This window comes from Oreochromis niloticus, linkage group LG4, assembly GCF_001858045.2.
Source record: "Oreochromis niloticus isolate F11D_XX linkage group LG4, O_niloticus_UMD_NMBU, whole genome shotgun sequence".
NCBI classification, from domain to species: domain Eukaryota; kingdom Metazoa; phylum Chordata; class Actinopteri; order Cichliformes; family Cichlidae; genus Oreochromis; species Oreochromis niloticus.
The window spans coordinates 34,242,131-34,253,358 of record NC_031969.2 but is presented as its reverse complement, the minus strand read 5'-3'; the positions used below and the strand labels follow the sequence as shown (position 1 = coordinate 34,253,358).

General features: G+C 49.0%; 2 protein-coding genes across 2 annotated transcripts; both read right to left on the bottom strand.

Annotated features, from left to right (window-relative positions):
* Positions 1-235: 235 nt before the first annotated feature.
* med15 (mediator complex subunit 15) lies at positions 236-7,036 on the bottom strand. The gene is given in 15 exon segments (XM_013269862.3): positions 236-589; positions 2,201-2,299; positions 2,393-2,559; positions 2,633-2,669; positions 2,672-2,767; positions 2,770-2,788; positions 2,884-2,950; positions 3,244-3,307; positions 3,793-3,927; positions 4,166-4,293; positions 4,486-4,589; positions 4,790-4,912; positions 5,254-5,364; positions 5,735-6,073; positions 6,996-7,036. Coding segments are annotated over 14 exon segments (1,626 nt in total). The 5' UTR covers positions 6,996-7,036; the 3' UTR covers positions 236-452.
* LOC106098032 (mediator of RNA polymerase II transcription subunit 15) lies at positions 6,887-11,174 on the bottom strand. The gene is made up of 6 exons (XM_019357412.2): positions 10,953-11,174; positions 8,907-9,000; positions 8,381-8,432; positions 7,810-7,833; positions 7,036-7,273; positions 6,887-6,917 (listed from the first exon to the last, which is right to left on the bottom strand). The coding sequence occupies exons 1-6, from the start codon at positions 11,018-11,020 to the stop codon at positions 6,887-6,889; spliced, it is 507 nt and encodes a 168-aa protein (XP_019212957.1). The 5' UTR covers positions 11,021-11,174.
* Positions 11,175-11,228: the final 54 nt, after the last annotated feature.

Genomic DNA, 11,228 nt, shown 5'->3' with positions numbered 1-11,228 from the left:
TTTCAAATAAACTTTATTAACACAGCAGCTGTTCTCCAGTCTGAGTGAAACACACACATTGCTGTCATTTCACCTGTTTGTGTTTCTGATTGGTCACATGCTGGAAACTCCGCCTCTTTCACTGACACAGAGATGAACCTGTGAGTGAGACAGACTCCTGAACAGGAAGTAAACGGCTGATTGACAGGTGTGTGTTAACACCTGCAGCAGGTAAACAGGAAACAGCTGATCGGACTGAAGTGAACACATTTTATTTAATACAAAAAGACGTCATACAAAACAGGAACTAAAACTTTATTTAAACTAACAGAAACAGACTCATGACGCATTCAAGGAGCAGCAGAGAAATCGGTAATGGGTTTCGGCTCCGATGATGCCCATCTGCAGGTTTTACCCAGCATGCACAAGGAGTACAGTCCCACATGTCTGAGAGGGGAGCAGTGGGCGGGGTCTCAGGCCGCAGACAGGCAGGCCTGCTGGACGCTGCGAGCCCAGGTGTTGAGCAGCTCGGTCACCGAGTGTTTGTCGGGCAGCTGCAGCAGTTTGGACGTCATGTTCCTGTGAACCGTCTGAAGGAAGCTGTTCGCACCTGAAACACACACAGTCGATGATGTCATCACTACACGCCCCCTTATCGTTTCCTCTTACAAAAGAAGTCACAGTTCCCAGATTTACGTTTGAAGACAAAATGTCCGACGGCCATCTGATGGAAACGTTTCTACTCTGACTCCATCCTCCCTCTTCAAGGCCACGCCTGCGTGTGGCATCCTGATTGGCACACTTCCTCATCACTCATCCTTAACACAGGTACGCCACAGGGTTGTGTGCTTAGCCCCCTCCTATATTCCCTGTTCACACACGACTGTGTTGCTAAACACGAGTCCAACATCATCATCAAGTTTGCTGATGACACAACCATCATAGGCCTCATCATAGGTAATGATGAGACGGCCTATAGAGAGGAGGTGATGGCACTGTACGAGTGGTGCCTGGAAAATAACCTGACTCTCAACATCAGCAAAACTAGAGAAATGATAGTGGACTACCGGAAACGACCAGTCAGGGAACACCAGCCCATCCACATCAACGGTGTCAAGGTCGAAAGGGTCAGCAGCTTCAAGTTCCTTGGAGTCAACATCACCGAGGACTTCTCCTGGACCCTTCACACAGACACTGCTATCAGGAAAGCTCGCCAGCGGCTTTACTTCCTGAGGAGGCTGAGGAAGTTTGGCATGAACGCCAGCATCATCTCAAATTTCTACAGGTGTGCAATCGAGAGCTTGCTGACGAGCTGCATCACAGTTTGGTACGGAAGCTGCTCTGCCAGCAGCCGTAAATCACTACAGAGGGTGGTGAAGGCAGCAGAGCACATCACTGGCATGAGGCTTCCTGCCATTCAGGACATTTATCACCAGCGATGCCTCCGTAAAGCACACAGCATCATCAAGGACCACAGCCACCCAGCACATCAGCTCTTCTCCTTGTTACCATCTGGCAGACGTTACAGGAGTCTGTCTGCTCGGACTACAAGACTTAAAAACAGTTTCTACCATCAAGCCATACGACACCTCAACCACAACACTTAAACACACACAACACAGGACTCAGAAGCTACCCTGCAGCTTCACAAGTACTCTGTTTAATCTGCACTGGTCACTTCACTTTATTGTTATTGATATTTATATTTAAAAAGTGCAATACTGTAATTTTCTGCTGCTCATTCCTGTGCAATATCCCATCGCGCCCCCCCGTCATATTTCTTTTCAAGATTTTCTTATTTAATCACTAGTGTACATATATTTATATTTATAGATACATATATATTTAGTCATCTTTTCTCTTTTACCACGTCTCTCTAATATTTTGTTCTTTACTATTTTCTATTTGTTATTTTATTTATTATATTATATTTTATTATATTTTTTCCTACTGTACCATGCTGCTGAGAGACCGCTGCTCGTCAAACACATTTCATTGCGATGTTGACCCTGTGCTAACTTGCATATGACAAATAAAACTGAAAACTGAACTGAAACTTTTATGAATTTATGCTTGTTTATGTTTATTTATGCTTATGAGTGTTTTCACCGACTCATCTGTGCATTTTGTTTATTAATATTTTTATTGAGCTTGTGGACGTCCCCGGTGGATGCGCAGCTCTATTGGGTGATAAAAGACGGCGGTGGTGGGCGCGTCTTACCGTACTGCTCTCCGTCGTCGGCCCAGTGCGGACTCTGGTCGGGATAATCAGCGGGAACACTGAGCTGCAGCGGAGGAACGCTGGGAAGGTTTTTATCGTCTGAAAGAGAAAAATCAAACACCAATCAAGTTTCGCTGTGTGATCTGAAGTGGGCGGAGCTGTGGGCGGAGTAGTGGGCAGCGGCGCTCTCACCCAGCTTGCAGATGAGGTGCACGGTGCCGTTGTTGCTGCAGTACGAGGGGTCGAGGTTGACGAGGAACTTGACGTCGAGGCGTGCCACCTCGCCCTGCAGGATGTTGGGGATCGTCTGCCGCTCGTCCTCTTCGTGCTTCCTCTTGCGCCCGGAGATGTTCGGGCCCCTGAGGAGGACGTGAGGCTGTGAATATGACCTCTGACCTGTAAAGTGTAGCGTGACGTGTGTGTGGTACCTACATGATGGGTGGCCCGTGGATGGCACTCATGGCGGGGCGAAGGATCGGTAGAGAGAGTGGTTGAAGACGGGCGAGCGGATGTTGGCCATGACGGCGTCCAGCAGCGGCTGACACAGGTACTGTTTGTTGGTGGCCACGGGCGGGGAGGGGGCGTTGGCTGAAAGGACAGGAAACACAAACAGACGCTCAGACCGGCGTCGACCCTCTGAAGATTAGAAATGAGAGAGCAGGGGGAGGAGAAGCTCGCCTTACCACCGCCATGTCGTTCTTCAGCTTCTCCAAAGCGATCTCACATTTCTGCAGCGTCTTCAGGGGACACCTATAGGTCAAAGGTCAGGAAAAGGAGGTCAGGAAGTGTAGCGAGGAGCAGCAGCAGCTTCAGCTGTGAGCTTGGAGGCGTGCATCATGTCCATGTGGCTGACATCACTTCCCGTATCTACAGTGTTTGTGTTTTCCAGCTGTGATCATGTGACCACAGCTGGAAAATGCCGGACTCCTCGTGTCTGATGTGAAGACGTGGAGCAGGCTCTGGGTGGAGTTGGCTAACCACGTCAGCTGAGTTTGGATTGTTTCACGCAAAAATCGAAACTGAAAGGCTTAAATCAATCCCACCTGGTGCTGGGGTCGGTCAGGATGTTCAGCAAGCTCTTCATCTTACTCAGGTCCTTCTTCCTGTCTGAAAACACAGAAGAAAGCAGCTGAACTTTAACCCCGCGGACGCTTCGATGTGTTCAGGAGCAGAAGCGGTTTTTATTCTTTCAAGCGATCTGCTGATTCGGTGACTTTGAAGTGGACTCGTGTTTGAACGTCATCAACATGAATGACTTGATCATGTGTCTCGTCTTGTCCTCACTTCCTGTCACATGACTGCCGTTCCTGTGTTAGTTGTCTGTAATCATGAGCTCATCACACCCCCCCCCCACCTCGACGTCGTCTTCCTGTTTATGTTTCCTATCAGAACATTTTTCCTTTCTGACTCTTTCAGCCATGATCATCGTGCTTTTGTTTCTTTAGTAAGAAGAGGAATTATCCTTTAAATCGCCAATTGTACCATTATCAATAAAAGACGACCAAAGATTAACTCCACGAGCCTCAGTTTGGGAACCTGTGCACGTGTGTGCTGTGGCGTCTCGTAAGGAGGTTGTGATGTCAGCGTCTCACCTTCGTTTTTGTCGATCTTGTTGATCATGCGGCGCAGCGGCTCGATGTACTTGGAGAGCTGTTTGAGCTTCTCCATGTACTGCTGGTCCTCCAGAGACGTGGGCCCCGCCGGACTCATCACCGAGTTCGGGTTCACTGAAACAGTTTCACAATAAAAGCTGAAACACTTTCACAATAAAAGCCGGTGAAACTGAGGAGGGAAAACAGACATGTGTTTCACCTTCACCTCAGCGTGTGTGTGTGTGTAGCTGTAAGCTGTGATCGAGGTGCACATGACTGTGCCGCTCAGCGGTGTAGTCAGTGAGTGTGACGGAGCTGCTGTGTTCACGTTATTCTGAGCTCTGTGAAAAGTTTCAGATGTTTGTGAGGTTACCTGGAGTACTGAGTGGCCCGGGGGAGGGCACGCCGTAGTTCTGGGGGGTTCTGGAGTTGGCGGGGCTCGGCGAGGGCTGAGGAGACGGGCTCGGCTGGAAACCCCCCGGAGACGGAGTGGGACCGGAGCTGTGGGAGGAGCCAGAAGGAGTTAGACTCGCTCACAGACATGTAAACAGCGCTGATTCTGTCCTGTGAAACTGAGCGGGTTAGAGACCAGACGCAGACGTGAATCTGAACTCGCCTCACCCAGAGGCTGACGACTGGCCGACCCACTGCTGTCCTGAAAGGTCAGCGGTGCAGTCTATTTACTGGACGTACCTGGCTGAGTTGGGCTGTGAGGTCGGGGGTTGGGGTGACGGCTGCGGAGGAGGCGGCATCGACTGAGGAGTCGGGACCTGCACCGGTGAGGGCGATGACATCTGCTGGAGGTGATTGGACAGACAAGGGAAGGCAAACTAGCCAATCAGAGCACAGAGAGGAAGGCACGATGTTTGTGTGTGTGAAGCAGCTCCATGAGGTCGTTAGAAACTGTCTCCACCTCATGAAGCTGCTTCAGACTGAATGGCTGAAGAAGCAGGAGGACAAGCAGGTGAAGGTCAGAGGTCACACTGGGGATAAATACCTGCGGTGTCATGGCCTGCACTCCCACCACGCCAGCTGCAGCAGTGGTGGCGTTTTGAGGAGGGATGGGGTTCAGAGGTGCTCGAGGTAGGCGGGCTGGAATCTGCATCCCAGGACGAACCAGCTTCAGAAGAAATAAAGCACAGGTGAGCAGACAGGACAGGTGAGACATCCGTCTGTCTACACCTGTGAGGACCAGGTCAGATGTTCCTGCAGGTTCAGTTTTGTGACTTGAGCAGTGAGAATGTCAGGTGTGGACAGTTTAACCTACAGTTAATATTTTAACCAGTTTCCACACAGAAGGTGGAAGCGGTCGCCCTGGAGCAGGCCAACCTGTCAGTTTAAGTTTCCTGTTTCTGCTGCAGTGAAGTGTACTCCGACACCTGCTCTACAATTTCCTGCCGTTTGTCTGATTGTCTAAATAACTCAGAGCTGATGAACCTGAGTTTGTGGCGGCGTCCTCACCTGTCCAGGCACGGTGGCTGCAGCGGCAGCTGCGTTGAGCTGTGCTTGCGCTGCGGCCTGCTGAGCTTGCTGCGCTGCCTGCTGCTGCTGCTGCTGCAAGGCTGCACGGGCCTGTTCTCACACACACACACACACACAGAGCAAAGCATGCAAGCAGAGGGAGGGAGCACTGAGCTGTGAAATCTCAGACCACTGGAGCAGGAACTGCAGACTGATCACAGCCTCTGGTCGGATTTTCATTGCAGACTTCCTGTTTTATTTTGAAAATCTGATTCGCTGCTTTTTCAGACGTCAGCGTGTCAGTCCAGTCCTTTAAATGACAGCACTGAGTGAAACTGTGCTGACTTATGTTATGAATTACAATCTTAAAAACAATTTCTCTGACTCAATTTGGACTTTCGTGCAGGAACGCTGAGATGCACCGACTGTCTGGCTGTGATTCAGTCGCAGTTACAGACCCAAACCTGCAGCTCTGTCTCACCTGGAAGGCCTGCAGCCTCTGCTGCTGCTGCTGCTGGTTCAGAGAGACGTGCTGGGATGGGATCTGTCCGGTCAGAGACTGAGGCACCATGCCCGACTGCTGCTGCTGCTGCTGCTGCTGCTGGGAGTGAGGAGGCATCTGAACTGGCTGCGTCTGAGCCTGGACCTGCTGCTGCTGCTGCTGCACCATCTGCTGGATGGACTGGGCCTGGGCCTGGGCCTGGGCCTGGGCCTGGGCTTGGGCCTGGGCCTGGGCCTGGGCCTGAGCCTGGGCCTGGGCCTGGGCCTGAGCCTGAGCGTGCTGCTGGAGCTGCATAAGCTGCAGCCTGGACTGGTGCATCTGTAAACATCAGACAAACACAGCTAATGAGTAATGAGAGGAAAGCCACTCGTCTCCCCTCACAGCCATCAGCGATCAGAGCGGTGGTTTCAGGGTGGACAGATCGCAGCTGTGAGCTCGGGGCATTAAACTTATCCTCTGTAAGGCAAGTTAAGGCACTGCTGGAAGGTTAGCTTTAAGTCGATTTTGCAGAAACTGTTGATCACTGAAAGTCAGATTATTTCTTTTGTCTTTAAGACATTCCTGCAGTTTAACTAATTGGTGTGTGTTACCTGGCTTCATGGATAGATAGAGCTGCGTGTCATCTGCATAGCAGTGAAAATGTATGCTATGTCTTCTAATGATGCTGCCTAAGGGAAGCATGTATAATGTAAACAGAATTGGTCCTAGCACTGAACCCTGTGGAACACCATAATTGACCTTAGTGTGTGAAGAGGACTCTCCATTTACATGTACAAATTGGAGTCTATTAGATAGATATGATACAAACCACTGCAGCACAGTACCTGTAATACCTACAGCATGTTCTAATCGCTCTAATAGGATATTATGGTCGACAGTATCGAACGCAGCACTGAGGTCTAGCAGGACAAGCACAGAGATGAGTCCACTGTCAGAGGCCATAAGAAGATCATTTGTAACCTTCACTAAAGCTGTTTCTGTGCTGTGATGAGCTCTGAAACCTGACTGAAACTCTTCAAATAAGCCATTCCTCTGCAGATGATCTGTTAGCTGTTTATTTGCTCTTACAGTTTACAATAACTCATCCCATCTCTGGATAGAGCTGATTTATGCAGAGATCGTGCACACGCCTCACATCAGAACAAATGCTGCCGCTGAATTACTGCAGAGAGGATCAGACTTTAATCCCCGCACCTACGCAGCATTCACTCTGCCTGCAGGGTGTATGACCTGGTCTCACCTGGTTCTGCTGCTGCTGGTTCTGGGCCTGCTGCTGCTGCTGTTGGAGCTGCTGCTGCATCTGTTGCTGCTGTGCCCTCAGCTGTTGCTGCACCTGGAACTGCTGCTGCTGCTGGATGGCGTTCTGCTGCTGCTGCTGCTGCTGTTGGATGGCGTTCTGCTGCTGCTGCATGGCGTTCTGCTGCTGTTGCTGGAACTGCTGGAACTGCATGGCGTTCTGCTGCTGCTGTTGCTGCTGCTGCACCAACTGCTGCATGGGCATAGGTCCCGGTCCGCCGACTGCAGGGGGAAAGAGGGGGAGATGAAGCAGCGGGCCAGCGTCCGAGGCCAGCTCTGGACTCTCAGACACACACCGTGCTAAAGCAGAGACTGAAAATCAGGCCGGCTCTGACGCCGAAACGTGGCATGTAGACGCAGCCAGCCTCCACCGAACACTCGGAAGATGTGCATTTACAGCAAACACCACATGGAGGAAACACTCACTGGCTTGTGGGTTTCCAGCCACCCCTGCCATGGCATGCTGGCCTATCTGCATCGGCCCCATGGCCCCCATGCCACCCACTGGAGCACCGGCGGGGCGAGGCCCCATGCCAATGGCGCCAGGACCCCCTCCAACCCCTGTCAGGGTATTCAGGGCATTCATGGGATCTAGCAGAAGGGTAGACAACAGACCATATTAAGCAGCTCCAACATGCACAGCAGAAATCATGAACGCCATGAGCCCGGTACAGACCGGTCCAGCAGAGGACAGAACACAGCAAAGAAAACAAATGGGGTGGGGGAGGGGAGACCAGAGAGACATGAAGCCCACCTACCTGAACCTCCAAGAGCCTTCTTATCTGCAGAGAGGACACAGTCGTCAATAACTCTGATCAAGGATTCACAACAGGGCTGAGCAGCAGATCCACTCAGCAAAATACACAAGCATCTCATTTATATGAATGTGGAGACAAGCTCCGCCCCCTCTCTGAACAGAACAGGTCTGAATAAAAAGCAGACATTTACAGGTTACTGTATGAGTGATCTGAGTCAAAGTCACGTTTGCTGATTTGAAAAATTGTTTGTACCCACAGGAACGAAACTTCCTGCTCACTCTGTTTTTGTGAATGGAATCTGTAAAGACTCACTTCCTGCCTGCCGGCAGGTAAAGCAGTGGGAGTGTTCTGCTCTCAGACCGACTGCTGAGCACATTTTCTTTCTAACATGAAATATAAAATTGCGTTTCTTGTTTTTCCTGAATTTGATGCTCAAATGAATCAAAAGCAACAAATGACCAGATTAGGGCGTGACTGTGACCTGCAGTCCAACGCCAGCTTCACCCATAAGATCGGCGACAGGTCATTGATCTGAGATCAATAAGGCACAATGCGCTCCTCGGATACTCACGGATGTCTCGGAAGTGAATGATCAGCCGGGCCACCAGAGATAAATACTCCTCCTGAGGAAAAACCAGACACATGGTGCAGATTTTACATCGCAGTTTCTGCTGCATTCCCTGAATGACGTTCGAGGACATTTCAGGAGAACGGCGACACATTCACGGCTTCATTTAAATACTTCAGTGTCTGCATTAAACCTCTTTGTGCTTCTGTTATTATGCATTTTATCGTGATATAAAAATGCAGCTCTCTAGCTTCAAACAACCTCTAAAACCAGTGTGGAAGCAGATCATTTTGTCACAGGCTGATCAAATAACTCATAAACTGTCCCAGTTTGTAGTTTAATAACCAGTCTGCTGGTGCAATCTAGCTTTCCTGTGTTTGTTTTGGCCCCTCAAACCTCTCCAGCAGGTGGCGCTATCACTGATCAGTAACAACAACTTTCACTTCTTTTGTAAGCCAATCATTTTCAGAAAGCAGCGTCAGCAGCAACTGCAGTGAATCCAGACGCCGCGGCGGTGGGCGGGACTCACCCTGGATTTGGCTTTGACGTAGACGTGGTTCTCCATGTCCGTGCCCGACTTGTGCGTGGTGTTCGAGGTTCCTGCCTTCCTTATGGCTTCTTCGCTGCAGGAATCACACTCATTGTCACAAACACACTGATATCTTCATTGGTCTCTGCATCCACCCCCACCTCCCCAGTTACATTCATTCATTCACCGTGAGCATCACATACATAATTTAAAACCACGACGCTGCACATGAACCGAACCTCTGGAAAGACACGACAGAAATGACTCTAAGCAGCGAACACGTTAAATTAACACGGCTCAAATCAAATGTTTTCTGCAACGCTGAACCATTTTAACCTCCGGGAATCCTGGAACACCACAATGTGGATGTGGATAAGGATCATGACAGATAAAGACTGTATGGGGACCGTCAGGATCACTGAGCCGGGGGAAACGTAGCTGAACGGGACAGGTGTTTTACAATAAGTTATTAACGTATTAAAATGTGTTTATTTTGTTACAGCTGTGAGGTCAGGTTTTAGATCTTCTTTATTTAAATAAAAGCACTTGTTATCCAAATAGGGATCTTCTTCTACAACAGTTAAATTAGTCACACGTGTCAGCTGTTTGCTGGAATCTTTGTATATTACAGGATTCTAATACCTAATAATGAAAAAAAAAAATCAAAATCATTTCTAAAACTAAAACTTCATCTTCAATCCTTTTTATTATTTTAGTTCAAATCTTGATGAAAAATAACAACATAGCTTCTATAAATGACATGTTAACTGTTAATTCTGCTGCTGTAGGACAGGTGGAGGTTCCCATGCTCGTATATTTTGGTCCAATGTTACTTGTTTAAGACCTCACTAACTTTTTGATTATTGGCAGAAAGGAGATGTCACGTCTTTCCTAAATGCAACAAAAGCTTTCAGATCTTTCCCACCGTCAACAATAACGTTCCCTGCTCTGCATAAAGGAAAAACGGCACAGGTGGAAAACAGCAGTGGACCTAAAGCAGAGCCTTGTGGTACACCACGAGGAGCTGTTGTTTACATCGACATACAGATTTCTTTCCACCAGAAGTGACATGAACGACCTCACAGACTCCACAGCACTGAGTTTGGATGAAGACTATGATGTGATCTTTACTTACAGAGCCGCTCTGCTGAGCTCTATTGCTTCTGGTTTTACTTGGACAGTACATTGATGCACTGTATCAGAAGCCTTTGGAGGACAGTTCAAACAGTGTGCCCACTTTAAACCCTAATCTGAACCCAGGATCAGCAGAGTATCCGGATTCAAACTGATCATAACACCTCTTTCAGATTATTTAGATTCAGGTCTGCCTTTTTTCAGCGTCCCTGATGAACTGAATGGAACCTTGTGACAGTGGATTTAAACCCATTCAGCCTGATGAGCAGCATTTCTCTCTATAAAGACGGGAAGAGTTTAATCTTTATTAAAGGACCTCACTGCTGTAATATGCCGCTTTCAGGGATTAATCCGCACATTTGATATGACATATTCACGACCCTCCTGAAGAAATCCTCCGGTTTCGAACCAACGACCTTTCCCGTGTTAAACCAAAGCAGCACTGAGCTCATTTTTTTCAATATAAACCGTTTACTTTCCTGACTGTGTACGGGCAGAAGAGCGGGAGCATCATGTGAACTCACGCTGACTGTATCCGCTTACTCACACTAGACAGCCTGACTTTCAGTCATGCAGGTTAACGTTCTCACAGCGCAGATAACTGTAACTCATTAGCTTCAGCAGCTAATGGTGCTAACAATGAAAGTTGACAGAAATTCTCTGTTAACGTCATTTTGTCCATTTTCTCTTCGCCGAATAGAAGCCACCATCCGGACCTTTCGTTCTCTGTGTCCCATCGTGTCATCAGATCCGAGCTCGCTTTGCTTTTTTACCGGTTTTTCTTAATTTAACGTTTTTTAAACGCTCGCTCAGACATGACGCATTTTCTAACAGCGCCGCCTTTAGCTTAGCCTGAGCGGCTAACACAAACCAAAACAGTGACTTTAAACAGAAAAACAGAGACATTCTCACATCTGAGCCACGACTTTCTGTCGGAACTGCGGGCTCCTCCAGTCGCTGTCCGCTCCCGACATTTCCATGGCGCAGAGGAGGTTTTTCAGGAGAACTGTGGCAGAATTCCTGGATGCTTCCCCTCTGTTCTTCCTCCTTCTGCTACGGGATAATGGCGGCTTGAGTCAATACGCGCTGCCGCCGCCTGCTGGACGGAATGGTTACTGCACCGAGGAAAACTGGGGCGGCCACGAGGACACAAAGAGCCCAACGAGAACCCCCAAACTCCCACTGAGG

Excerpts from the sequence above, each read along its gene's own strand:
- LOC106098032 (XM_019357412.2), bottom strand. The coding sequence starts at position 11,020 with ATGGAAATGTCGGGAGCGGACAGCGACTGGAGGAGCCCGCAGTTCCGA. Across the intron at positions 7,834-8,380 it reads CATTCACTTCCGAGACATCC|ATAAGAAGGCTCTTGGAGGT; the intron begins GTGAGTATCCGA and ends TCCTCTCTGCAG. Across the intron at positions 6,918-7,035 it reads ATGCAGCAGCAGCTCCAACA|TAATTCAGCGGCAGCATTTG; the intron begins GCAGCAGCAGCA and ends TCCTCTCTGCAG.